The sequence below is a fragment of the Brachionichthys hirsutus genome, chromosome 21, assembly GCF_040956055.1.
Source record: "Brachionichthys hirsutus isolate HB-005 chromosome 21, CSIRO-AGI_Bhir_v1, whole genome shotgun sequence".
NCBI lineage: Eukaryota > Metazoa > Chordata > Actinopteri > Lophiiformes > Brachionichthyidae > Brachionichthys > Brachionichthys hirsutus.
In genome coordinates this window covers 5,466,267-5,494,077 of record NC_090917.1, presented here as the reverse complement: position 1 = coordinate 5,494,077, position 27,811 = coordinate 5,466,267, and the positions used below count along the sequence as shown (strand labels likewise).

Genomic DNA, 27,811 nt, shown 5'->3' with positions numbered 1-27,811 from the left:
AATATGGTTAATGATGTGAAGATAGCTTTTATGATTCAAAAACAGACAGTGAAAATATAGAAATGTAACTTCAGGTTTTTAAATTGAACGAATTAAATGAAATGTGGTTTTACCTATTTTGTAAACTACACTTGCGTTTAGTGATTAGTTCATCTCACAAGAAAAAAAAAAACCCTTTCGGCTTCCGTCGGCACCTTGTAAGAGCTTGACGTCAGCATAACAAAAAGCCAACATGACGCCTCGCACGGGAAAATAAAGATTGATTAGGATTTGTGATTATCATATAAATCTGTTTCATCCGGATGTGAAATTCCTTCTTCAAGGTAAAGTCTGCAAAACTTCTCATTTGAGAGACAATCTTTCATTTTCATGGAATCATCAAAAAATGGAAGGCAATGGGCTTGTGTAGCAGATAAGCTAACTTAGCGATGTCCCATTTTTTTTTTGTTTTCTGAGGTTGCCTAGCGGCGTTGAGGTAAATGTCGAGTTAAATGTCAAGACGACAATTCGGGCCTGTAGGTGTTACACATCATAAACACACCGACAAGCTACGTTTTTATTTGCTGACTGTATAAATAAAGCCGAGTGGACAGAGCTGGCAGCCTGTTATAATCAACCAACAGAATAGCTTATTATGCTACTTTAGCTAACGAGCTAACATCTGAGCACGTATTCCAAAGTCGGCCCTCCGAATAATCCTTTTCAGCCCAACCTGGTTCCTGCCTTTAGCAGCCCGTCGGTGCAGCCTTTCGGTTTAAACCCTTGCACCAACGGGCTCCGTGCTAGCTGTGTTTCTCGCGCACTCTCCCCGCAGTCAAACGCTCGTCTCTCTGGTGGCGCCGAGGACATTGCAGTGAACGCGTTTCATTTTTTCATTTGTCTTGCATCTGGTTCGTCTTGACCGAGAAGAAGGGCAGTGCGTGTTTGTTTGAGCCAGCCGAAGACACGGGGAACAGGATCGGGAAGCAGGGCGAGGCGGGCCCCCCGGAGCCGGCGGAGAAGATGGCCGGGAGCCCGGAGAAGAGTTCCACCGCACAGGAGCTGAAGGAGCAAGGGAACCGGCTGTTCCTCTGTCGCAAGTACCAGGAGGCTGCTACATGCTACAGCAAAGCTATTGTGAGCATTTAAAAAAAAATGTTATTACCTTTTGTTATGAAATTGAGTAGTTGGCCTGCTCTATTATGGGATGTATATTTTGTGACTCGTAGTAACATGGTTTTATTTGCTCCTCAGAACCGTAACCCATCAGTGGCGGTGTACTACACCAACCGGGCTCTGTGCCATGTGAAGCTGCAGCAGCACGGCAAGGCGCTGGCAGACTGCAAGCATGCGCTGGAGCTGGACAGCCAGTCGGTCAAGGCCCACTTCTTCCTGGGCCAGTGTCACCTGGAGCTGGAGAACTACGACGAGGCCATCGGCAACCTGCAGAGAGGTCAGCAGAAGCCGCCCTGAAGGATTGTGACTTTGTTCCACTCGTTGTTGATTAAATTCATGGCGCCGTTGGTCTACAGAATCATTTGTAGTGTTCTGTGGAACAAAAGATTGTATCGGTTAAGCCGGTGTTGCCGTCACGATGTGTATTTTTCCTGCAGCTTTTAATCTGGCAAAAGAACAAAGGCTGAATTTCGGAGATGACATCCCCAGCGCCTTGCGGATTGCCAAAAAGAAACGTTGGAATAGCATCGAGGAGAAGCGCATCAACCAGGAGAACGAGTTGCATGAATATTTGACCAAACTCATACTGGCTGAGAAGGAGAGGTGAGGCGGTCGTTTAATATTCCGCCGTGTCACATGGATATCATTATTTTGTTCTTGCTACCGTTATGATTTATAATAACTTTGCATTCATGCAGAGAATTTGAAGAATGCAAAGAGAAACAAGACGACAATGAAAATGGAGGCGACATCGCAAAGATTTGCTCAAAACATGTATGTTTCGCATGCATAATAAACGTTTTTTTTTTTATTTGTCTTGCTTCCAATAAATACATATAATAATGACATTTTCTAATGAATGCACTTTAGGATAAATATCTAATGGACATGGATGAGCTCTTCTCTCAAGTAGACGAGAAAAGGAAAGTGAGTATGAAAATCAACTCGCTACTGTCGGCTTATAGTCTACATTATTCATTCAGCGTTTTCTAATCGTCGTACTTCATGCAAACTGAGGTTTTGTCCCAGCATGCATTTGTCTAAGACCTCATAGATCTTGCTCACCCACATACATGCGTCTTTCCTTACAGTATTACCAACCAACTTCACACCATCTTTTTTTTTTTTTTTTGAACGTTGACATAGCAACAAGAGAAATAGACTTGCTAGACTTTGCTCTCAGTTTATGGCCGTTCTGTTTGCATTGTTCCTCCTAGCTGCATTTAATGCTTGTCATTGCATGTGTGTGTGTGTGTGGGGGGGGTGGGATCAGCGCAACCTATCAGTTGGATGATATGTTATCATTAGGATTTAGTTTCAACTTGAGAGGAGGAAAAAAGCAGGACTGTGGGTCAGACTGATCTGATTGTTGATCAACTATAGAAAAATATTTAATCTGTATCACAGATTATTTGTACGAATTCTCACATTTCATCGATATATCTTTTCTCCCTCTCCAGAAGAGGGAGATCCCAGATTACCTGTGTGGTAAGATCAGTTTTGAGCTGATGAGGGAACCCTGTATCACACCCAGTGGAATCACTTATGATCGCAAGGACATCGAAGAGCACCTTCAAGTAAGACCATCAGCTCCGTGGAGACGTCTCAAAGTGTTTTTTATTATTACTAAGGCAGTGCCCGGTCTAAACGTGCCGCGTCAAGCAGTAAAAGTAACTTGTTTTTTTGCTGCGTTTATGTATGAAAAGACAAAAGCTGTGGCAGTGAAATTCAGCGTCTTCATCCACACACATGGTGACGGAAGAGGCTCTGAAGATCAGATGGACAGTTTTCATGATGGGCAGATTCCTCGTATTATAGTGTGATTCTCTCTTCTCATAATAAAGGATTTTGTAATCCTTGAACTCAGAATTTCATGTGTTTTACACAACCTAGGCATGAGGTGAAAATAGCAATGAGGCTTTTCTCATGTGCAATAAATTCATATTGTATTGTCTATGTACTGCTTTCAGTTTAAAAAAAGAACATTCCTTTAGGTTCTCATTGTGTTAACCTTTTATAGGGACAATTAATGGTTAGAAAGTTGTTTTTGTTGTAGCTAAAATCAATTATTAGTAAGTATTTGATTTTCTTGAAGTCAGTGTTTCTGCTCCCTTTGCAGCGAGTTGGCCACTTTGACCCGGTCACCAGGAGTCCCTTGACCCAGGACCAGCTGATCCCGAACCTGGCCATGAAGGAGGTGATCGATGCCTTTATCCAGGAGAACGGCTGGGTGGAAGACTACTAAAGGGAACCGCGTCTCCCATCTCTCCATCGTACACAAAATCTGAATGCCACAAGATTACGGGAGAACAGAGCACCCCTTGCCTGGATATGAACTTTAACCAAGCAGGAAAAGCCACACTTACGGACTTCCAGATGGGAGCCGTGTTTCTCTGCCTGCCTCCTCCTCCCCTCATGTTGTCTGTGCTGTAAAACGTCCCACCAATTCCAGAGGCGTGTCACTCAAGACCTGCTTCTCCTTTAAACCCCCCTTCATTTTCTTTACTCTAAATAAGAGGCCACATTCTCAGGGCTCTCTTACTCCTTCCCCCACTCTGTCCCTCTCTTTTTTTCTGAGTGCCACAATTCTTGGAAAGCGTCAGTATTGCACTCGAGAGTTTCACGGAAGCCACAAATCTAAGAAACATGTTCCACACCGTTGTTAAATTCACCAAGACTTTGGCCTTCTATTAGCCATTTCTGCTAGTATTTCAGTGTTTGCCCACTAGTTAAAGTGTAAAGCCAAAAACCTGTTCTCAGTGAGGATGACCAGTTTGTATGGTCGTTGGAAAATAGCGGTAGGGTTCCTTCTCCTCCTGCAGGTGGCGCGCCAGACATGCAAGGCTGTGAGCCTTTTTTTTTCTTGGCATATCCATCCATCCCATAACAGAACATTCACATTTGTTGAATGTATGAATAATGTGCTCTCTAGATGTAGTCGTGACCTCCAGTAATTGAAATGTTCTTTGAACCGGATGCATGAAAGAAATCGAAACGGCCGCTGCGTAAAACGAGTTTTCACATTGCTGGATATGGAATGAGAACTATTGGAATGTTTGTGTGACCATTTGCTTGGGTTGGCGCTTAAACCTGCTTTTGAAGAATGGTCTGTGCTGTCTGTGTCAATCCTAGAAACAGAAATGTGATTGGACTTTGTGTTTAGCCGTGCTGCTTGCCTGAACGGACTTCGGACACTCGTCGAGCATGGAGTGACTTTTCTTTTCCTGTGCGAAGCTAAGAAGATGTTCATGCTGTTAATTTCATCCTCCTGCTCTGCACATTTTAGAGGGGGGGAAACATTTCTAACACTGGGTCAAACGATCATCAGTTCAAATCCAAGTGGAAGTGTTTTGCAGGGATGTTTGAGTGACATTGGTATCCTCCTCATTTGAAATGCTGTAAGAGTTTTGATCTCATCCATACCTCAGTCCAAGGTTCTTCAGCACCTTCTGTAAAAACCTTTTCATCTCTAGTGGTTTTAGAGGTTTCCCAGCTGAATGTGTGTCTGTGCTGAGTTCGGCCAATCGGGGATTTCGTATCGGTTTCAGGCAGTGTAAATAATTTGCTTGTGTATCGCAGATTTTATTTCTTGAATATGTTTTTTCTTCTTTTTTGAGAAATTCTACAGTTCGATAAGCTGCATTAAATGTAGATATGTTGATAACATAGATGCTTGGTTCAGTTTTCATTTGTTCCTTTTTTTTTTTTACACAGAATCATGAAAGACAGCGACTGTGACGCCACATTTACTGCTGCTGATTAGAAATGAAGAGGAATGAAATGGCACACAACACAAATTAAAGCAGCAGCATTGACGTACAGTCAGTCCCATCAATCATCCATTAAGTTTAAGTCCGTGTTTTCTATTCTATATTTGATTTGATAGGGAATAAAAGGCAAGAATGTGTTGCTATTACAGAGTTTGACAATATTTAAATATTTTTTAATTGCATTATTGTTACATTGTAAACCCAATCTTCTGTCTCATTATTATTGGCCTCAAAAAGCTGCTGCCGGTTACCGACAGCGTCCTTTAAAATGACCTTGGAAAAAAAGAATCATTCATTTTATTTCATTTATCATTCATTTATATAACTTTTTTTTTTACCTAATTTTTAGGATCGAGTGTCATCATTGGAAAACAATGCAGTGCTGTCAGTGATTTAGTTGAATTAAAGTTCCTTCCTTGAACCCTAAATCATATAAAACCTCTAGTAGCAATAGTTCTGTAACTGTTTGATATCAGCAACCGGTTTATTTTACCCCCCCCCCCCCCCCCCCCCCGATTGATTTAGTGAATGTTCCTTTAACCCCTGTGAAAACAAAGAAAACAAACAACTCTTTTTGTCCCTCTAACTTCTGTCCAAGTCAATCATGTGATTTGGAAACTGTGTGTGTTCTCATCAGTCACACACACACACACACACACACACACAGCAGCATGTCCGTCAGCCGTTACACACCGAGCCGATTGTCAGAGCATCAGTGGCGTTGCTGATGTCATGGCCTGTGCCTGGAGGGAAGAGGACCTGGCACGGGGACTCCAGCAAGCGGGACTGAGTTAGAAGCATCGAGCAGAAACGACACAATAAAATGGTAAGAGAGCTCTGCTCTGGTTTTCACGACTTTGACGTGTTCTTTTGAATCAGTCAGACTTAATTTGTGGGCGTTTAAAATGACGACGACTGTTTTGTGCGTGTTCACAGGGTGTAAACACGGTGAGGCTCGCTGTGCTTTTGCTTGGGGTGTGTGGCTGGTCCCAGAGACCCTCGTCAGCAACCCGAGGTACGACTTTGAAGTTAAAGGGGTTATTTTGTGTTGCTTCGCATTCATTTGCGCTTCAGATGAATGCCAGACACTTTGACCTCTGAGGTTTTCGGCCTTTTATTCTCTTTGTGTTGCTCCAGTGGGTCTGGCAGACAAAGTCCTGGTGTTTCCCTACGAGACTGACTTCAGCTTCGTCGCCCTGATCCCCCAGAAGGACATGACCTTGACGGCCTTCACCCTCTGCATGCGTGTGGCCACTGAGCTGCCGGAGGAGCGGCAGATCATCCTGTTCGCCTACCGCACCGCCGACTACGACGAGCTCAACGTGTGGCGTGAGAGAGACGGACGCATCTCCTTCTACATGAGCGGCGACGGCACCTCCTTTTACCTGCCGCCCCTCACCGCCTTCCGCACCAGCCTGTGCCTGACCTGGGAGTCTCGCACAGGCCTCACCGCATTTTGGGTGGAGGGGAAACGCAGCACCTACCACGTCTACAAACCGGGGCATTCCATCCGCCCTAAAGGCACCGTCATCCTCGGGCAGGACCCGGACAAATACCTCGGAGGGTTAGAGGCAAGCCAGAGCTTTGTCGGGGAGGTGACCGACCTGAACATGTGGGACTGGGTGCTCTCGAGGAGCTTGATCCGGGACTGGCACTGTGGGCACGCGGTCCCCAAGGGCAACGTCTTCGACTGGGCCACCTTGGAGTACGAGCTGAACGGGAACGTGATGGTGGTGGATGAGGGATGACTCCGGGTGGAGTCAAACGCAGCGAGCAACGAGGGATCGGAGAGAGGAGTTAGGCTGGTGCTGATGTTTGCCGTGGTCCGTCTCAGATGTTAAGGTTGGAGCCCTTCAGTCCTCGCGACGTAGTAAAGTCTGCAGATCAGTTCACACGAATAATTAATATTTTAACACCACTCAAAAGCCGATACTTGATCTTCTTCCATGCTCTGAGAACAAAAGGACAAAGCGTTGGTCTGCTGCGTGAATCCAGAGGGTGGCGCTCTCCACTACTCCGCTAACAAGCCCCCCTCGGATTTTACAGTCACGTTAAAATACTCAGACTTGGGAGAAAAAAGCAAAAAAAAAAAGTCACAGTGTCGTTGAAATAGTCGCTGGAATCTTGATTATATTCAAATTAGATTTATTTGCAGAGCATGAGCAAATGAAGAGTTCAAATAAAACACTTAATATCCTGCTTGTAATTAGAAGATATGGGAAACATTAAATCTGACTGTGCTCTGAGACAAATAACCATTACCGTGTTTGAAAGCCATAACGTCGCCTCCGGTTAGCGTACTCACTCATGAATTTTCCAGTTTTTAACTGATGTAAGAATGCTTTTGGCTCTGAAATAAAATCTTGCCGTGTGAATAACTAACAAATGTTTAATTAAAGAGACTATTTCATCGCTGAACTCTTGCAGTTTCATTTCATAATCTCTTTTTGACATACTTTTAAAGGTATATAATAACTCGTGTACATATTTACAACGGGGGGAGTTATTGCAGTTATATAAGAGAATGAAGGGGGGGGGCGTCAGTTTCATGCAGAGAAAGCTCAATTTTGTCTCGTCGTTTGGCTTTTTCTCCATGAAATGCTTCTTTTTTTTCTTAAGTGTCCTTTTCTTGGCTCCAGAGTGAAACGGTTCGTCTCTCTCGCTCCTGTTCTCCGGTTCTTCAGTCGTCGTGTTCCTCAGATGTCCCTGTTTCTGAATCAGCTTTGCCTCTTGTCTTTTTGATCATGTCTTTTCTCACGTGGCATCACCTAGAAATGATCTCTAAGATCTATATTCTTATGTGTACACAATGTATTTTTTAATATAGCGAGGGTTCTTGTTTCTGCCCTTTCTAAAAGCCACCTTTAATTTTTTTTTTTTCCTGATCCAAATCCAGGGTTTATGGATGTTGATATTGCACAGATATAAAATGACTTGTCTGGAGTGAGATGACTTGTTCCATGTTCCTTGCAGGAATCCAGTCATATGGGGTTACTCCGCTAACAAGCCCCCCCTCGGAATCAGCTCAAGGTCATATCTTCTCCATCCAAGTGTAACACAGTAACCCTGCGTTCCAGTGTCCCCGCTCGTCTCCGTGGATGCGTGCGCTCATCCTCCCTGCCCTGCACCATCACCGTGACCTCCTTGTGGAAGACGGGAGGAAGTTTCCAGCGTGCTGCCATTGTGGGCTCCCTTGAGGGTGGGAAAGTGCTGCGTTCCGAGTGTGTGTTTATTTCGACCAAATCACCCGTTGGCTGTCTCGCAGCAGCTAAATAAGGAGAAGGCCGGGCCAACGAGTTCTGACTGCGGGTCAGCAGCCAAATGTTCCACCTTCCTGGATGTTGCAATGCATCAATCGCAGTGCCCACTCACTGTGGGGTAACACCTTTCTGGACCATCTGCCCAAGCCTGGCTCCTTGGGCCTCTGGTACACACACACACACACACACACACACACACAATCTGTTATTTTCATCTTTTTGCGTCTCTGTCCGTGGTGCTACTAAAATGTAAAATAGGTTTACCACCATATAATTATTTTAAGGTTTCATTAATTTCAAATTATATTACCCAGATGATTTTAAAACATTTCTCTTGTAAAGAAAATCTGAATACAAATGCATTTTTTAACGCCACCTTTTCATCTCAGGGCCGACTCGTTCATACTCCGGGGCCACAAACAGCACCAAAGAAGTACTTAAAGTATCTAACAAAAGGACAGAACCAATGACTGGCGCGCTTCATAGGACAGATAATTATTCCCTCTGTGTCCTTGCACTGCGTTTATTATCCGACTCACCAAACAGTTGCAGGGCTCCTTGTCCTGCTTGCAGACATGCAGGGCCGCCACTGTGGGCCTGTGAGATCTGCATATTGGCCCGTGGTGGTTTAAGCATTGCGAGGCAAGGCGGTGCCACTGATTGTACTTCCATGCATGTGGAGCTGGTGAAAAATGTTTTCCACGCGAGAGGAGATAGACAGCAAGAGGGGAGACAGAAGGAGGGCCGTTCTGGGTTCCTTCGAGCAACTCCAAATAGATTTCCAGGCAAAACATATTTGCATACGCAAGACAGTGCTACGAGCGATCTGAGTGAGCGGTGGCATGTGCTCATTGAACAGATGGATAATTTTTTTAGAGCTTTCTTGCAGAAATATCAGGTCATTAAAATGAGATCTGGTGAATTATTCAGCCAGCTTGCAAGGAATCATCAGGGTCACGGCTTCTTTTGATTGTCTTTAACATATACGGTGGTGTAGTGGTTAGTGCTGTTGCCTCACAGCAAGATGGAACTGGGTTTGAATCCTATCTGTGTGGAGGTTGTATGTTCTACCTTTGTCTGTGTGGGTTTTCTCCCACCTCCAAAAACATGCAGCTTGGGTGAATTGATTACTCCAAATTGGCCGCAGTGTATGAGTGTGTGCGTGAATGGTTGTTTGCCTGTGTGTGACCACGTGATGCGCTGGCGATGCATTCGGGGTGTACCCCGCCTCTCGCCCATAGCATGCTGGGATAGAAAAGATGCATCAAAGACACTGTAGAAAATATTTACAGTTGATCTCTGGATATTGATGCAAGTGAAAGTAATTCAGGAGGGAGTGAGGACATTTTTTTAAAATACAATTTCTGTAAATGCCACAGAAATGTCTCTCAGGTGCAGAAACCTGAAAGTCAGCTTTAAAAGTGAACTCGTCAAAAGATTATCCTCTAGCAACGATTAAAATGTTTGTCGAAATGTTTCACTGCAGTTAATCCTTATTATTTAACTTTATTTCCTCCGTTAGCCTGGTGGAGGAGCCGCGACCTGAATGTCTCACTCCTCTCACTCTCTCAGAGGTTCTAATCTGCCTGTATGGTCGCTCCACTTCCGCCTCTGGGCTGTATGAAAAATTCACCAGGCCTCCCCATTAGAGTCAGTCTGAATCAGGGAGCAGGCGTTGCAATGGCCACACGCATGACACATTTTTATCAATTGACACTTAGCAACACAAATGTTCTGTTTACGAAAACACAAAATCACAGCAGTCGCCAGGTTTTTTTTTTTTTCTTTTTTTTTTTTTGCTGCAGGTCAGGTCAAGCGGCGACTGCATGCTCCATACATTTACAGACAGGATGAGTCTAAATTATTGGAACAGATGTTCTGTACCCTCTTCACTGCCGGCTTTTCACGCTGATGGTGTGAGACCTGACCTTTCCCGTGTCGTTGGCTCTTTCCGGCGTGGTAACCTCCAGGCAGGATGGCAAACACCGTGCTGTCGACCTCCGAGCCAGAACGGGGATCGGGCAGGACAACCGGAACACCTGACAGGACAATCAGCCCGCAAAAAACAACCTTTACGTGAGATGGAAAGTTCAGAGTCTGTTAAGGCCATCATTTTATTTACATCACATTTAAGATGTCATTTTGCAAATAATGAATTTGACAGAAAATTAAAGGGACATTTGTGTGTTTCTGGAGGAGTTCTGAGTCAGTGAAAATGTACACATTTTTAAGCCATGGACTTGTTTTATTGTTTTATTTTATTTTATCATATATATTGGTTTTGACTGCTCAAATTTCAAGCTTGGTTTCTTTTTCTGAATCTGCATCATTGTAAATGTTCTTTAATTTCTGTAATTTTGTAAGAAAAAGTCAGCAAACTATTTAGTTTTGATTTCATTTTGATGATTTAATAAATAAATAAATTACTCTCCACGCTTTATTGACAGACATTAGTGTCTTCAGGTTGCATGGCAACAACGCAAGTCCTCCATCCTCCTCCATCCAAATGGAATGTGGGGCGTAGCGGCGAGCGGGAGCCTCTGTGCTTGAATGCTTTGTGGCTTTTAGCAGCGCTTTCCCTCCATCGCCTCTGGGCCGACGTCGTCTGTGAACATACGCACTGAGCCACAGCGTGTCGCTGGGAGACGGTCCAGGGCCTCCTGATTAAATATTACAGCCCTCTAAATGGATGGAGATTAGCCTCTGTGGGAATGTTAAGGCTTAATTCACCCCCCGGCCAGTGTGTGTGTGTGTGTGTGTGTGTTTATATGAAAGGGAACGTTCTGCAGCAGCTCAGAGGTTGACAGGATTACAATGAAATTATTATGAAATATACACAAAGCCCCCAAAGTAACAGTAAAAGGCTTGACTAGGCAGAATAATCTGTTGATTGTTGATGGCAGAAATAAATAAATAAAAATTCGAGAGTGATTCTTTAAAAAAGAATTACAAAACAATAAAAAAATTAGAATGTTGTGATAAATATCTGAAATTTTTTCAATTGGCTAAACAAAAGGAAAGTCAACAAAATGTGCAAATCAGTAAATATGGAGTCTAAAATATTGACTTTAAAAGTGTCTAAAAGGAGATGATGCGATAACTTCCCTAATGCTCCTCAGATCATTCCACACGTCAAGCCTGATCACCTGCAGCTTCGTGGTTTGAGCGTATTTAGCAGTAAGTAGGAGGTCAGGAGGTCAACTTTTAAAGAGATTATCAACATTTGAATTTGAAAATGGGTGAGCTGTGCTGCTGCTTTAGAATCCATTTATAAGTCCGGCTATGACATCTGAGATCGACTGGAGTTTGTTATTGATTTATTGCTGCGTGAACTGATGGACTGATAAAATACATAGGCCTATTGTAAATTATTTAAATTTGGTCCGTCTTCATTTCCTGGTTTCTCCCCCCCCCCCCCGGATCACATTCAGTGACTCTTGTCCGTTATGGTTTTCCTTTCTGAACTGATTTAACTTTCACATATGGACCAAACGACTGCCACTTTAATTCCAGCCTGCTTTCGGTGTTCTCTTATTCCATCTTGACATTTATTCTAAATTATTGATCGGTTGGTTTTGTAGCTCACCACGTCTAAAATGCTTTTAAGGACGCGAGTGCGTGTTTTGAGGTCTTTGCGTGAAAACCCGGAACTTGATTATTCATGAACGCTCGTAAGCTTTACGGAACGGCGGATCTCCAGAACCGGCCTCTAATCCTTCGCCTGTATGCAGGATGCAGACGTGGGATTGGCGCCGGTCGGATCATTAACGTGCGTTTTTCCTGTTGTCCGCATCGGATGCATCACTGCAAGGCCTCAATTCTCTGTTGGCTTCCCCACTAATAATGGACAAACGCATCCATCAAACACACATCACATATGTGTGCAGCAGCCGCAGACAATGCTCCACGGAAACGCAGAAAAAACAGCATCTCACACACACACACACACACACACACACACACGCAACACACACACAACACACACGCTTGCACACACGAGCAGTCTTCGCCACTGGGCAGGGACTAGCCTGAAAGATTGAAAGCAATTAAAACTATCATCTGCAGTGGCTCAGGGCAGGCCTGTGGCGGCGAGGGGGGGGAGCTGCCACTGCGCATCAGCCTCTCAGTCTCAGCAACGCACAGTGACATGAGAGGGAGAGTCGCAGCCCTTTCTCAAACACACAGGCACTGTCATGGCTCCCCTTGTAATGTACACACACACACACAGGGCTGCGTCCCATGACTGCCAGCGCTTTATCGACTCGCTGATGTTTCACCTGCTCCTGCGTTTTTCCGTGTTCAGAGACCTGAACGCACGACGGGACTCTGAAGTTCTCCGGTAACTCAGAGTGCAGCGATCATTCGCGTTAACAGACGTTAGCCGATCAGTCTGAACAATATGGACGCAACCTAAGGAGATTGTGGAGAGTTAATGTCCCACCATGGCATCTCCTCCACAGGAGTCGCGCTTTGTCGTGCCTGTTGTTTATGGATTCATGATGGCCGGACCTGCAGCAGAAGGGGAAGTAAGACAAACAGTGAACAGAGGAAAAAAGTTGAAATCGCAACTAAAGCTGTCCAGATAAATGCTTGTTCCAGCATAAGAGGTGCTTTATGATTCAATGGAACGTCAGGACACACACACACACACACACACACACACACACACCTGAATGCCGAGCTCATCAATCTGATTTCAGGAAGTGGAAGTGCTGTAACTGGAAGCTGTTTGGGACAAACTTGGAGCGGTTTGCTTGCGTTCAGATCCCGGAGAACGGTGGCTGTCTGGACCGGCCCTTAACAAGTCTCCTCAGGACAACCATGCCACCATTATCAGCCACCGATCCTGCTCCTCTCTCTCTCTCTCCGATCAGCTCTCACTCAGCCTGTCGCTCTCACTTAGCGTCGGCATTAGCACCCGGCGGTTCCCTCATCCTGGTTCTCTTCACCCCTCCCCGCCACCGTCTCCCCTTGGTGCGTTTAAATACATATCTCCGATATTCAGCCCCTGCTTAATTTGACGGGCCCCTGTTTTGTCAGCCTGACAAGCCCATAGCAAGACACTAATAGGCCACAGAGACCACCAGCAACGCCACCAGCCAGGGAGGCCCCTGCGGTGCCAGTCCCCATCAACCTCTATGTCTCTCGCGGCGTTGCATGCAGGACAGAAGAGGGGGTCACAGGGGTGGGGTGGTCAGGCAGTGGTGCTGTCACAGTGGGCCACAGCAGACTGGACCAGGCCTCAATGTTGACACCCATCAGTGAACCCCCCCCCCCGCCACCAATACCATGCACAGATACACATGAAGCAAAAAGAGCAGCCAGTGGGGGTATCTAAGGACCGAATGACTGCACCTGCCACTCAAAGCGAAGACTTGCAGTCGTCGCTGCCTTGGCTGCTGAGAGGGGGGGGGGGGGGGGGGGGGGGGTTCATTCCTGGCTGCTGTTTGATGATGGACCCCCGGTGGAGCAGCTGGGACCGGAGGAAGTCAGTGTGGGAGTTCCCCTTCAGGCCGACCGTCTGACTGATGGTGACCTGCTAAATTGGTGGAAGGAGGTACCCTGCATTTCCTCTTTTGTTTGCTTCTGAGAAAGGTAGTCAAACAGGTCACAACATCTGTACAGATGTTCAGAATGTCCAGAGGATGAATCTTTCATCCGTCCATCTCCCCTTGACTTTACCTTTACTATCATCATTTTTCATGAAACACAAAAAAAAGACAATTATGTGCCAGAAGATGAAATTTCAGATTTGCTGTCATCTGAAAACAGGAGGGGAAAATCTTATCCAATGAGATGCCTTCACATCTCTCACATCACTAATTTGGATGAGGACTATAAAGCACACATTTAATCTAATAAGGTAAACCATCTAATCGTGCCATATCTGAATATATTAAGGGATTCCTTTCCATCAAGGTCTTCTATAAAGGCTTTAAACATGTAATTGCAGAGTGATGAGCATATCAGAAACACGAAGGAGGAAATGTACGCTTGACGGACACATTTCTGTAGAACACAGCAGCAAAAAATGAGCATTTAAACATCTCCATCAATGACTGGCGTCCATTGAGAGGCATCGCATATCAATACAAATAGGAGAGTGATTTGATTGCAGATTCCTTTAGACAACCCAGGATCAATGGCTAAAAAGAAAAATGTCATAACTGATATCATCAGTCAGTTCGAATCCTTCTGGATTCTTCCTGCCTTTTAGTTTGGCTGCTAACAAGCACGGCTACGGATCCAGAGGACGCCAGGGCCTGCCTTGAGAGTCGGAGTCAGGGGTCTATGAAGGGGGGGGGGGGGGGGGCTCCCGGGGTCTTCCGTTTAGTGAATTATTAAGGTTTACTAATACTTCATAAATCTCCTTTGTCCTGTCCATTACCAGCCTGTCACATCCTCTCGCTGCTCCTAGGCTGACTCGGGCGCTTCATCTTAATGACAGAAGTTAAACTGTGTTCCAGAGGAGATGGGGTGGGGGTTGGACTTGGGAAGGTGGGGAGGGGGCAACGGCACTCTGCAAGTAGGCCCCAGGGCTGGATGCCTTGGTGAGGGTGTGCGTCAGCTCAGATTGTGTGTCTGCAGCCGTTCCTGTTTGCGTTTGTGTGTCACGCGTGTCGATTGAACACTGATGAACAGAGTGAGTGAACGACTGGATCAAAGGAAGTCAGCGTGCAGCGTTTCTTTAGATTCATGCTTCCTCATTAACTCCCCATGCATCTGCACCACCAGCTCCCTCCCTCCCTCCCCGCTCCTCCTTCCCCTCCTCCTCCAGCTCTCCTCCTCCTCCCAAAACAGCAAACCTTGCCTCACTGCGTGCCTGGCGGACTCTTTCCGTGGTCTCGACAGCCGAGCTGGTCGTTGCCCCAAGCGCTGAGGAGCTGTCGCCTCTTGTTAGTGTCACCGCCGCGACCCGGAGTCCTGCCTGCTCCTTGATTAGACAGTGAGGTGGACGGAGTGTGTGTTTAGCAGTGAGGAGGGGGGCGGGGGGGGGGGGGGGGGGGGGGGGGGCGCTACTCAACTCCCATCCTGCCCGCAGAGCTACTTTTAAAGATCAGTGATTTGGTCAATTGGCCTGGCAACTCCAATCCCACGGAAGGTCACTGATGACTCAATGGACCAGTCAGCGCAGGCTGTCATGTCACTGTGTGTGTGTGTGTGTGTGTGTCTGACTAAATCAATGAGGACATGATCTATAAACGTGACGAGGGTGCAGGAAGCTCAGCCGGGCTTGGTCCAATTTAAGATCACTCTTAGATCTTTGTGTTTACATGGAGATGTGCCGTTTTAATGTGTGCACAGAACAATGCTGATCCTCCTACAGGTTGAGATCACAACTATATATCCTGGTTTTTAGTGGAATATACTTTTCAAAAAAGTCAAGAAAGAGCAGGATAAAGAGCCCAATGTAACAAATCTGAAGCTTTTCCCCCACATTCTTCACAAACAAATCCCTGAACATCCCCATTAGAGACAAATTAGCTGCATACATTTGGGTTCCATGCCTGAAATCCAAAGGATGTTCACCATCGCTGACCCAAAAGCACAAGAGAGGTTGGATTTTTGCCTCGGACTCTGAAAACCTGCATCCCGTGAGAGGGGTCGGGGTCGGATGGACACCATCAGGTGAAGCTTGGTCGTCACTGGACGCCTCTTAAGGCCAATGATGACATGCAGACCTCGGAAGGTTTCAGGAGTCCTGGTCACGCATTAGTTTGAATTGGTTATTGTAAGCCTTCTGATAAATTGTACATTTTGCCAAAAAAAAAACTATGATGAAATCAGGGTTGATGTGAAGTATGTCGTGAAATGTATCAAAACATATGTCATAAACACTGTGTTCTACCACAGGGAGTGAGAAATGGGAAGTGGCGTTAAACCAAACATTGTTTGTAGCCTGAAAGTGTGACGGATGGTGGCCGACCTTGTGAAAAAAGTTCAGCGAGTAGCTCGACCCTGAGGGAGCCCTAAACTCTCTATGTGATTTCACTCCCCATATATGCCCCGCCCTGGGCACAGCTGTCCATCTCTGGACAATTTTGCTGCCCAAAGGGAGGACTGGTTGGATCCACAGACCTTGTACACAAGCTGCCCGTCTGTTTTTGGCCTGTCTTTCATTCACCCCCTAGAAAACCAAAATCAGGCAACGCAGAACATTGTGAATTAAAATGACATTAAATGCAGACCTATTGAGGTGTAAATATGTATTTAATAATTTTCTCCATCCATCAAGATGCCTGAAAACTTGGTTATTCTAATTTGGGAATTTACAACCTCAGTAAAATATTTACTAATGGATCAGCTCATAAAACATTATCAATGCCCCATTATTGGCATTATTATTGAAATACAGCCTGACAGAACTTCTTCTTTCTTGCTCCAAAAGTGCAAAAGAAATGGCTTGTGAACAAATTGTGCTTCAAAAGGCCGCTCTGCCCGTTCTCCATCTATGTCACGGCAGGATGCAGGATGTAAGAGGAGAATCGGCTGCATTCAGCAGCACGAATGCACGAAAACGACAGCAAGCAAGACTTCCCTCGAGCTACGGCTTCCTGACTTGTTTATTTGCTAACTGGGTGGGGTGGGGTGTGGGGGGGGGGGGGGGGGGGTGAACATATGGTTTGCTAAAGCATGGGCTTGTAGTTGGGAGGCTGAGGCACCCTAAGGGACAGAGCTGATGGGGCTTTGGTCCTTGTCTCGCTCAATTCCTCCCGCTTGGACAGCCTGAGCCGAACATGCGTCCTCCAGGAGTTGGTGTGGCGCAGCCTCTCACTCCTGCTCCTCTCTCTGCCGCTTCCCAAACCTCCCACCATTATTTGCAGTCAATCCCAGAGTTGGTGTGGAGGGGGGGGGTTTGCAGCTGGGGAACTAGCTGGCACCATTCCTTTTGTCCCAGGTCCCAGAAGCATGGTGCTGCGTTGAGGACTAGTCCCCAAAAGAGCACTGGTAATGTGGTCGCAACACGTATGGACACATGGGACACATGCTGGGAATCAGATTTCAGATTGGACATGTTTTTTGGACACGTCCCTTATCTTGGAATTCGTCGAGGGTCAGGAACTCTGGTTTTCGCAGCAGAGAGTTGTCACTGACCTACCAGCTACTACAGCTATCTTACACAGATCACTGCACCGGGACAGACAGCTAGACGCACACACACACACACACACACACACCCCGAAGGACTGTGTGTTTACAGACACACTCACTCACTGGGATCAAGGCGTTAATGTACACACATGGTCTCACACGCCCTGCACTGATGAACAAACATGTGCACACACTCTCATACGTTCCCTGTGGGTCAGCGACTTTATATGCGCACACACACACACACACACACACACACTTTGCCAGTTGTTGATAGACTACCACATACACACACCCTCAAGGTCATGGCTGTGATGGACAGCAGCCCTGATGCACTCTGACAGATTCGGCTGCTTCCTCTCATTTCCACTTGCTTCCCCCCCCCCATCAGGTGACACCCACAGGTGCCTCTCGGAGAGTGAGACCCCACCTCCCGTGGGTGCGTTCGAGGGCAGCTGGTGGAAACTGAAGGGCGGAGACCGAGATGATGAGAAGGAAGCGGGCGACCAGCTGCTTCCTGTCAGTGACCCACGGCACAGGCGCCGGCGTGAACTCCTCCTGGCGTCACGCTCACACATCTAGGAAGGATTAGCATTGAATGTTAGGCATCGGCTGTATCTCATTCCGGATGGATGCCTTGATCGGAGCGATGCTGATCAGAGAAGGGCGGAGATCTCTAGTCATACGTCTGGTTGTCACCGAAGCTTCACATCTGCCCTTTTCAGATATGAGCTTGAAAGCGGTTTTAACCCTGGAACACGGCCAGCGTTTATCCGGACCTCGTCTGTATAATCGTGTGTTCGTTTAAGTGTGAAGCCGAAAATGTCTCACTGTGTGCTTGCAGCAGTGTTCCCTGACATACCGTGGGGGCGGGGTCACCTTTGAAAAGGACATTGTCTATTTTTTCAGGACTTTTTTAAATGTGGAAAGTGGGTCTGAAAATGCTGCCTATTTGCTTTATGGCGATGAGTAAGAAAAGGGGATCGATGCCAACCGTCACGTCTGACCTTTGAACACGAGCAGCCTGTTAGCTTAGCTTTGCACAAAGAAAACTGAGGAAAATCCAGCCCCTCATAAATACTAATAGTTTGTGTTTTCTAACTATTGAAGCTAGCAATGGATCATTTTGAATTCTTCATTAACATTGCATTCAATGGAGCTTCAAAATTTCTCCCTCGATATCTCGGTTGATTATTACCACCGAATTTCATCCGGATCGGATCCAGGATGTGGTCAGAAAACTAATATTAACATTGAAATCCCCATTTACGGATTCAAAAATCTGTTTCACTTTTAAACTTTTCATGGTTGGTGTATAAAGATACAAAGAACAAGTTAGAACCTTTTTGGTGACGATCCAGATCACCGTGTATAAATCCAGTTACGAGAAGAATGGGCTGCTTGGCGGAGGTCTGCGCTCTCTGAACGCTTTTTTAGTTATTTATAGTTCAGTCAGGCAACTCTGGTGACGGCAGAGGAGAGACAGGCCCTTCACGTGAGTGCCGTGAACACACTACCTGACTCCATCAGGCTAATATCAAAGATCTCACGGAAGTCCACCGGCAGGATCTGGCGCCGATCGAGGCAGCACCCGTTTCTCTACTCTGATGTTTGAAGTCGACCTTCAGCAACACACTGAAGGTTGACTTGCTCCATTTCTAAAGCACTAAAGTCGTGAAGCGACCAAACGTACAAACGCCGAAGACCACAGGAAACCCACCAGGAGCGTGAGGTTGTGTTGTCTTTGTGGTTGTGTGTTAATAATGGCCGTAGGAGTTGTTCTCCTTTGAAAACGAGGGGAAAGACGGGAAAGAGGGGAGGCGGTGAATAATTGATTGTGGCTGAGAGCGATATGAGTTTAGCTAATGTGCCCAGCAGCGCAGGCTCAGAGAGGAGCTGCTAGCTATTTCCACATCAGGCCTAAGACTCAAGCAAGTACGGAAAGACTCAGCCCGGGATAGAGGTCTCTATTTAGTCATCCGTCTTCCCCTTCCTGCAGTCCGTCTTGTCGGATGGAAAGGCGCACATGTGCTGAGGATCGTCTTAATTTGCATGGGTTTGGTTCGGTGTGCGTGTGCGTGCTTGGAGGCATCTTGCACAGCTGGATCTCCCTGGTAGCGGTGTTGTTGCAGCCCTCAGGTTCCTTCCTGTGAGTGGTAATAGAGTGCTCCTGTCAGCCTCCCCAGATGCTGCACCATAAGGACCGTCAGCTCTCCTAACTCCAGAGCTCCGTGTTCACGCTGCATTTCTCAGCCTCTTCGCTCTCCGACTTCGCCTGCAGAAGGCAAACACTGCAGTTTAACATGTATAACACTTTTACAAAAAGTGTTATACATGTTAAATGAGTAATAATAAAGATGGAAACAAACCATATGTTTCCTTTTACGCTCAGCGACATCACCAAAATGTTTTTAAATGATGCATCACCGTCCTGAATAAATACAGAAAACATTCCTTTTAACATAGCTGAAATTGAAATGAATTAAAAAATTAAAATTAAAATCAAATCAAATTATTTCTGGATTTGTTTCTCTATATGGTGAAGTAGCAGCAAAGGAATAAAACTCCCCACAAGGATCAGTTCTTTCAAAATGTAAAATAATTTGTCATTGTTGGAAGTCGGATACTTAAGAATAACAGAGAGCAAAGAAGGACAAATCATAATTCAAAAACATTGGTGATGATTTTAGAAATTTGAATTTCACATTTCAAATTCAATTAGGTCAGATGACATTGAATCTGATTTGTCTTTGATGTCAAGATGTTTGTTATCAAATGATGTGTCAGTGTCCTAAATGTAATGCATATATTAGAATGTAACGCTGGAAGATATCTGATTTATCTGTCCCATAACGAACAACTCTTTATTCTTATTTACTATAAATTTTCTACTGATTACTAGTTTCCTTAATGATCAATAATAATTTTCTTCCGCTATTTCCGGTTACAGGATTACTGTGGGCAAGAGGAGGGGTACACCCCGAATGCGTCGCCAGCACATCGCAGTGCCACACACACTCATACACTATGGACAATTCGGAGGAGTCGATTCAACCGCATTGTTTTCTCAATGTTAATTTTTAGATATTAATCCACAGTTCAACTCGATTTCCAGTATGAAGAACTCACTATCAGGTGCACTGGCGAGGCCAAATCGATGAAGTTAGTCATTTCGCATCTCCATTGACGACAACCTCTCCCGAAACCGTAACAGTCATGGATCTGACAACAAAGGGAGGCAGCGGCAGCGCTGAAGGAGTCACTCCTCACTTAGCACTTTCACACACCTCTGTAGTTGGAGAGGAGCTGCGTCTAACTCCTGGAAAAGTCACTGACATCATCTCCCATGTGCCCGCACTTTAAGAAGCAGTGGAGCCTCTCTCCCTTCTCTACTTGCTCCTCCTTGTCACAGTGCGCTCCTGTCGTTCCTCCTGATTTACCAGACATCCCACTTCCCCTGCTGTCACATTTGGTACAGATGGTTAGGCTCTATGGAGCGGCCTGTCAGTCTCCATTTGGTCGTCTCAACGTGACAGCGGGCCTGATGACTCGTGAAGGCCCCCCCACCCCCCTCCCCCTCCCGACTTCCCCGGCACACGGACACTGACATTTCTCAAAGGGGCATCGCATGCGCGCTTCCCACCCAGCCAGAAGAGGGAAATGAAGAACCTGGAATTCACCCAAAGCCTGCCACAGGCAAAAAGGGAGCCCGGCATGGAGGGAGGAGGGAGAAGGAGAGACCGGAGAATAAAAAGGTTGGGGTTAAATTTAGAATAAGTGTAAGAAAACGAGGAAAGAGGAGAGGGATGTAAAGGGATGAAGGAGACGACGATGGGAAGTGAGTCTGAACTGATGCTGCACCGGTCTGGTGTCTGTGGACGTGATCTTGTAGCTGCAGCAGCTCATCCAGGGACTCCCCAGGGAAGCTGAGCCACATTCAACCATGCGGTGGGTGGTGCTGGTGAACCACACCCCCACCTCTACTGGGTGGACCGCATGCAGGTCATAGACATGTGGTCTGTTGATCGTTGCACCTGATTGATGGAACAGTTTCAGTCTTTTTCACCACTTTAAATAAATACAAAAAAAAATCACCCGCCACAACTGAAGATCTGTTATTTATGACATGAGTGGATGTTTAGTTGTATAATATAATATGCACTCATAAATGTATTCTAATGAAACAATTTCTTTGATAGGTGAATATTTATTGGAATTAAATGATCAATAAATTGTTGTTCAGTAGTTTTTTAATTAAAAACTATTTTGTCCAGATCTTATCAGATGAAGTGGTATTATTATTATTCTATTGTTGTATTTCCATTTGATCTTTTTCTTTGTTATGAATCAGCACATAAATGTAAGAACCTTCTTCCACTAACAAGCAGCTTCTAGTGCAAACATTTAGTTTAGAACTAATAAAAACATGGCGACACAATGCAAGGATGGGAGAATCAAGCCAAACAAATGTTCATCTCTCCTCACCAAGGTGAAGACCATGTCAATCCGGGGGGGGGGGGGGGCTGCTGTATTGTAGCGCCTGCGGGCAATGCTCCCAGTCAATATATATCTCCACGCTCGTTGGTGCGCTCCTGTGTGAGCGGGACGCGCCGCCCTCTCAGTGCCGCTGCACCCTCACCGGGACGCGCCGGAGATACAGACGAACGCATTTCTCTCCTCTTTCAACCGGCTCAGGCAGGAAAGTAGGTTCGTTTTTAAGATCCGGTGGTGTTTTATCAGAGAACTTCCAGAGAGGCCCTGCTTGCTTTTGACTTTTAACTGCACGCGTGTGATGAGGTTGTATTTGAGGTTAGTTCGAACAGTTGTTGTTATAAAGGCTGGTAAAACTTAAAATGTAGTTATTTACTAAAATACTGCTTTCTTTATTTAGATAAACTCCCACACTGTGTTTCTACTAGTTTTCTATATAGCAACATAAAAATATATAAAATATCTAAAGTGTAAATCTGTGATAATTAATCTATAATATAAATCTAATATTGATATTTCAGCGCCGGAATTTCTGGTGTTTGGCAAATTTAAATGACATGAAACTTTATTTTAAAAAATGATAAAATGCACAGATATTAAAATCAACAATAGAATATATTAAAACAGTTTAAATATTATGAGTATAATTATAGGGAAAAACAATGATATCAAATAATCCTAAAAACCAAATAATAGGAATTAAGATAGATAACCAACAAAAGACAGTAAACTCACACCCCATACACTGTAATACATGTACAATGCCAATAATTATTATCTTCATACATGTAGTATATTTCTGGATTTTATTTGTAGAAAATAATTACTATTTTTATTTAGAAAATAGTTTTAGATTTTTTTTTTCTGGCTTATTGAAGAAAAAGAAAAAAACAATTACTTTACAATACCTTTGTGATCTATTCTTTTCCAGATAACCGTCTCATCACCCAGGCAACCATCTCATTGCTCAGACAATCATCTGAGGTAAGTGTTTAACTAAGAAAAAGCACTCATGTGTGTGTGTGTGTGTGTTCCAGCCCCATTGGCTGTGGGCAGTGTGGTTGCAGTTACACGTAACTTGTCGAAGCTTTCATTGTGGTGAACCTCCTAAGCTGCAACAACAGACGTTGAAGCGTTTGGGCTTGTTTGATCATCAGCGCTAAAAGCTTAAAACAAGACCGCAGGGTTTGGATATGGGGCATGGGGGGGGGGGGGGGCAAAGTGCACAGTCACTGGAGACACGAGTGGATAGCAGTGGCCAGAAGAGGGGGCAGGGGAGGGGGGATACAGTAAAAATGATTTTTATTGATTGGATCGTAGCAGCAGCAGTTAGGCTCCATTATGAGCCCAAAGCCCAGGTCAGAGCCCCGAGGCGGACGAAAGAGCCAATCAAATGGCCAGCCATCAAATAAGCCAATTCTAGGGGTCCAATTGGGCGATCCAGTTGGCAACAGATTGCCATCCTGTGTTAGACTCAATGTGTCTTTCATCATCCCCCATCATTGTGCTGCAGCTTTTATAGATGAGGTTGTCTGCTGTCTCCGGGCGTCCATCACCTGAGTTTGCTTCACTAGGCTTTAGCTCAAAACTCTGTCATGAGCGGTCTGTGTAAGACAGGAAAAAAGATTGTGTTGCTAAGTTTATCTTTACTTCACTTTGAAACTGAACGTCACGCTAGACTTTTTTTCTTTTTCTCTGAACGACCTGAGGGAGAAAAGAGAAAATAAAAGCCTCAGAGCAGAGTGTTTCAAATTGAGGAGCGCACTCCTCCTCACATCTCCTTCCACTGGGGGGCTTCGCCCCCACAGCCTGGCTCGAAGAACAAAAAGATCAGAACGTTTCTGTAATTTAGCAGATGAAGAAACCTTTATTGTAGGGTATTTAAATTTACTTTAGGGAATTATAGGAGAGGGGGGGGGGGGGGCAAGAATTAAACTAATGATATTAGGTGATGAGGAGTAAAGAGAACGCAAGAGAAAGAGTTTACATTATAAAGAAACCTGCAAGCTGCCAAAAATAATGTAAACATTATGGCATAATTTACAAAATAAATATAATCTGATATAATTAAATCTTAAATACATAATTTGATATTAGTCATCTGCCATAGTGTGTACTAGTATTACTTATGGACTAATAAAGCAACGCGACTCGCCTCTTTATGCAGAGATATAAGACCGTTTGTGGAACTGCGTAAGAGTACAGGAGAGCATTTGAACTTATGCACCATTTCCTGACCCAGATCCCAGACCTGGCACTAATGACGCCCTACAGGCATGATGCCAGGCTCTCATTAGGAACCAGGCCTCAAACCCCCCCCAGCTCCTCTCTCCCATCCACACCTGCCGCTACGCCACCGTCAGCCTGGCCGCTTTGTGCCTGTAGCCGGCCTTCGAGGGCCTTGCCCTGAACTCAAGTAGGCCTGTGAGTGTGGAGAGGGCCCCCTGCACAGGTGCAGAGTCCACTGTGACAGCCCTGTTTGCCCCCCAGCCTGGACCTTTCTGGCGCCTGGTACTGCAGTGGAACTAATGAGGAGTGGCAGGTACAGTGAGAACAGAGCGGCATGGGCCTCCCTGCAGTTAGGCTAGTGGCAACCCGCACTTTAGGTAGACAACAAATGCGCTCTCATAATAGACATATGTGCATAATGATGCGCACCGTCCTTCAGCGCACACACAACTTAATAATAGCTAAATATATTGCAATTCCCCAAAGAAAAGGTAGACGTAAGATGTGAAATGTCAAACTCGTCACTTTATGATTTCCGAACTGCTCGTAATTACCGTAGGTGTTTTTAAGAACATCGCAATTATTCATTCAAAACTGTCTTGTGTGTTCACAGGTTCAGGAAACGCTCATCTTCGTCGGCGTCCCAAACCGAGGAACAATTCACATTCAGTGAAATGCATCTTGAATCTTCATCTATTTAATAAAATCATACAATCTTTATAAATATCCAAAAACACAATCATGTCCAAAGACGACGCTTGCAAGGTGACATCGGCCAGCAAACACAAGGAACGCAAACCTAAGAAGCCTCACTATATCCCCCGGCCATGGGGCAAACCCTACAACTACAAATGCTTCCAGTGCCCCTTCACCTGCATGGAGAAATCTCACCTGTACAACCACATGAAGTACAGCCTGTGCAAAAACTCCCTGTCTCTGCTCATAGAGTCGGACTGGCCGTATAAGAAGGGAAGCATCCTGCAACCGGAACAACTGCGACCGCTTCAGGTGGCACACGACCTTCAAGTAAGCGGGAAAGACGGGCTTGAGCACGCAACGGGGATCGAGGAGAGAAAGAGGCTACAGAGGGTCGTCGTGGAGGAAGGGGAGGACAGAGATAGCCATGGACCTGAAGAGGAAGAGGAAGGTGGACGAGAAGGGGTAGAAATCGCTGGGCTGATGAAGGGGAGCTCTGGTAACAGTGGCGGAGATGCAGCAGAGGGCGCCACCAAGAAGACCAAACAGCCGGAATCAGAGCTCCTCATGGCCGACATGCTCTCCCTGGAAGATCAGCTTTTGCGGGCGCGCTCGGTAGAGGTGGAGGCTCAGCTCAAACACTACAAGCTGTCCAAGGCGGCTCCCGGCCTGCTGTCGGAGCAGTGGAGGCTGTTCACCTCCAGCCACATTAAGGCCAAGGCTGAAGGTGCTCAGCCCAGAGTGGGCAGTTCAATCCCTTGCTATCCTCCCCCCCCGAACCTGATGGATTACCAGGATCCCACCGGACTCAACCTGTCAATGCTGGGGCTCGGCTACCCCATCAGCCCCGGCCTATTCTCCTACATGAGCTCAGCTCTTCCCTCCGCCGCTGGAGGTGTCACCACACAGACCCATGCCCAGCTCGCCCAATTTCCTTTCCTGGCGTCGGCCGCTCAGCTGATGCACCCCGTTTCCAACGCCCACGCGGACAGAGCGCTCATCCCCCCTCGCCTCTACTATCCCTTCCTTTGCGGGCACTCATTTGGACCGGCCTCTAGTCACAGCGACGCCAACAAAGTCCTCAAGACATCCCCGAACGATCTAGACGTGAACGCCATCGCGGGTTCCCATCCTAAAGTGAATCTATGGAAAGTGCCGGCTTTACGACCAGGGGCCGCCACAGCCTCCCCCGTTGGCTGGTTGTCGCCCCAGAGAGACTCACCCGACCAGGGCTCCCGGTTGGGGGATAAACTTCCAGCAGCATCCAAAGAGGGTAAAGGAAGCTGGAGCCTCAAGAGGACGGCGGCGCCGCTGAGAATCCATGAGGCGCCTGCGGAGAAAAAGCCGGCAATGAGTTTCACTTTGGACTTTTTGAAACGTATCCCAACAGCATCGGCTCTTAACGTGACTGCGGATAAACGTCTGTTCCATGGGAGGTTAGTGTCACAAAGTGTTTCTCCATGATGCAATCATCTAAAGGGAGCACGACAGCCGTCGGTCAATCTGCTATAGTCCTAACTTTCTCCCATTCTCAGTTTACAGGAGGCTCCGCTTCAGACCCAGCCCGGCGAGCTGTGGTACAACGATCCGCTGACCAGTCCCCGCAGTGACTCATCTCCTCCATCTACCTGTGGGGGCCCAAAAAGCCAGGAACCGACCGCTGCCCGGCCGACGGGGGAGGGAGCCTCAGAGTCAGTAGCGGCTCTCCTCAGCGACTTGTCCAAGGCCCTGCAGGAGTACCAGGAAGCCGAGCGCAACATCTCCCATTTGGAGGAGGAGGGCCTCCCGGCTCAACACCACCTCTGGGAACACCTGAGCAAGATCCGTAGTGAGCTCTCCCACATACACCAGGCACTGGAGCGGACCGCCCGCCAGAGCGACGGGCCCCTCGACCTGTCGGTGAAGAGAGGCTCGCCGGATCTGGCCGTCGACCGCGCCGTGACAGAGGACGGCGGCCTCAGAGACAACACGACAGAAACGGAGAAGGAGGACCAGGAGCTGGAGGATAAAAAAGAGGAGGAAGAGATTGAGAACGAGAGGAAGGCGATGAAAGCTTCCTGGGAGAGTCGGAAGCAGTCGCTGGACATGCTGATCAAGATGAGTCAAGCGTCGGCGTTAAACACAGAGGTTCTCTCTCCTGGTGGTCTCGGAGCGAGGTCCACCATTGGTGAGGCCTTATGGCCAAGCAGAACCACCAAGTGTGAGGCAGACTCCAGCGTCCTGCTCTGTCCCGACGGTCGATCGGTGGTTTTCACAGACATCCCCTCCACGGCAAAACCCCCAAAGAGACCCCCGTCTATTCAGCGACTAGAAGCCCAGTGTCCTCCGAGCCCTTTGACCGCCATGGACAGCTAATTGTCTGTCTGATTCTACACACACCCGAATGCAGTTTCATTATTCATCTTCACTGGCATCTCATCGAGTCTCACTAACTGGGGGGGGGGGGACTCTTAAACTCAGACGCTTTGCACCTTATTAGAACAGAGAGAATAAATGGAAACATTTGAAATAAAAGTCTTACGCACTACAGACATTGATTGTCATAAGTTATTTGAGAAATGACTCTGAAATGCAAATTCACCAGCACTGCTGTCCATTCGCGATCATTTGCGTACAAAACCAATAAATAAAAAAATCAAGAGGCTCTGCTATGAATGGATTTGTAAATAGTGTAGTTACAAAGTGTTTTGAAGGGTGAATGGTTTTATATGGATGGTGCCATGTTCAACTGCATCGTTTCACTTGATAGGAATGAATTGTATTATACACACTGTTATTTAATTGAATAAACAATGCAAAGAAAAAGGAAAGTGGCATTTCTTTTGATGAAATTGAATAATGACATAAAAAAAAATGGCACAAAATGAAAAATTATCACAAAACAATAGATTTTAAAGAGTGTGTAAATCAATTTAGCTCATTGGTTGACTGATCAAGCCTCATTGCTAGCTGAGTGTCAAAATAAGAGGCGAACACATTCGCGGACCAGCAAAACCTGACTCTCCTCTACCTGCCCTGACATTTTCAGGAGGTGACAATAAAGGTGAAGTAGCTCCTGAAGCTAAGCTGCCGCCAGCAGCGTCACCTGTGCTTCGGTCCTGCAAAGGTCAGGGCCCC

General features: G+C 46.2%; 3 protein-coding genes across 3 annotated transcripts; all 3 read left to right on the top strand.

The window, feature by feature from the left end:
• Positions 1 to 310: 310 nt before the first annotated feature.
• LOC137910112 (E3 ubiquitin-protein ligase CHIP-like) lies at positions 311 to 4,821 on the top strand. The gene is made up of 8 exons (XM_068754538.1): positions 311 to 323; positions 910 to 1,116; positions 1,234 to 1,432; positions 1,593 to 1,758; positions 1,854 to 1,929; positions 2,026 to 2,082; positions 2,616 to 2,732; positions 3,275 to 4,821. The coding sequence occupies exons 2-8, from the start codon at positions 1,003 to 1,005 to the stop codon at positions 3,398 to 3,400; spliced, it is 855 nt and encodes a 284-aa protein (XP_068610639.1). The 5' UTR covers positions 311 to 323; positions 910 to 1,002; the 3' UTR covers positions 3,401 to 4,821.
• Positions 4,822 to 5,657: 836 nt separating this feature from the next.
• On the top strand, positions 5,658 to 6,673 carry crp1 (C-reactive protein 1). Its single transcript, XM_068754873.1, has 3 exons — positions 5,658 to 5,705; positions 5,862 to 5,940; positions 6,063 to 6,673. The coding sequence occupies exons 1-3, from the start codon at positions 5,658 to 5,660 to the stop codon at positions 6,671 to 6,673; spliced, it is 738 nt and encodes a 245-aa protein (XP_068610974.1).
• Positions 6,674 to 24,739: 18,066 nt separating this feature from the next.
• On the top strand, positions 24,740 to 27,049 carry prr35 (proline rich 35). Its single transcript, XM_068754779.1, has 2 exons — positions 24,740 to 26,130; positions 26,230 to 27,049. The coding sequence occupies exons 1-2, from the start codon at positions 24,740 to 24,742 to the stop codon at positions 27,047 to 27,049; spliced, it is 2,211 nt and encodes a 736-aa protein (XP_068610880.1).
• The last annotated feature ends 762 nt before the right edge of the window (positions 27,050 to 27,811 follow it).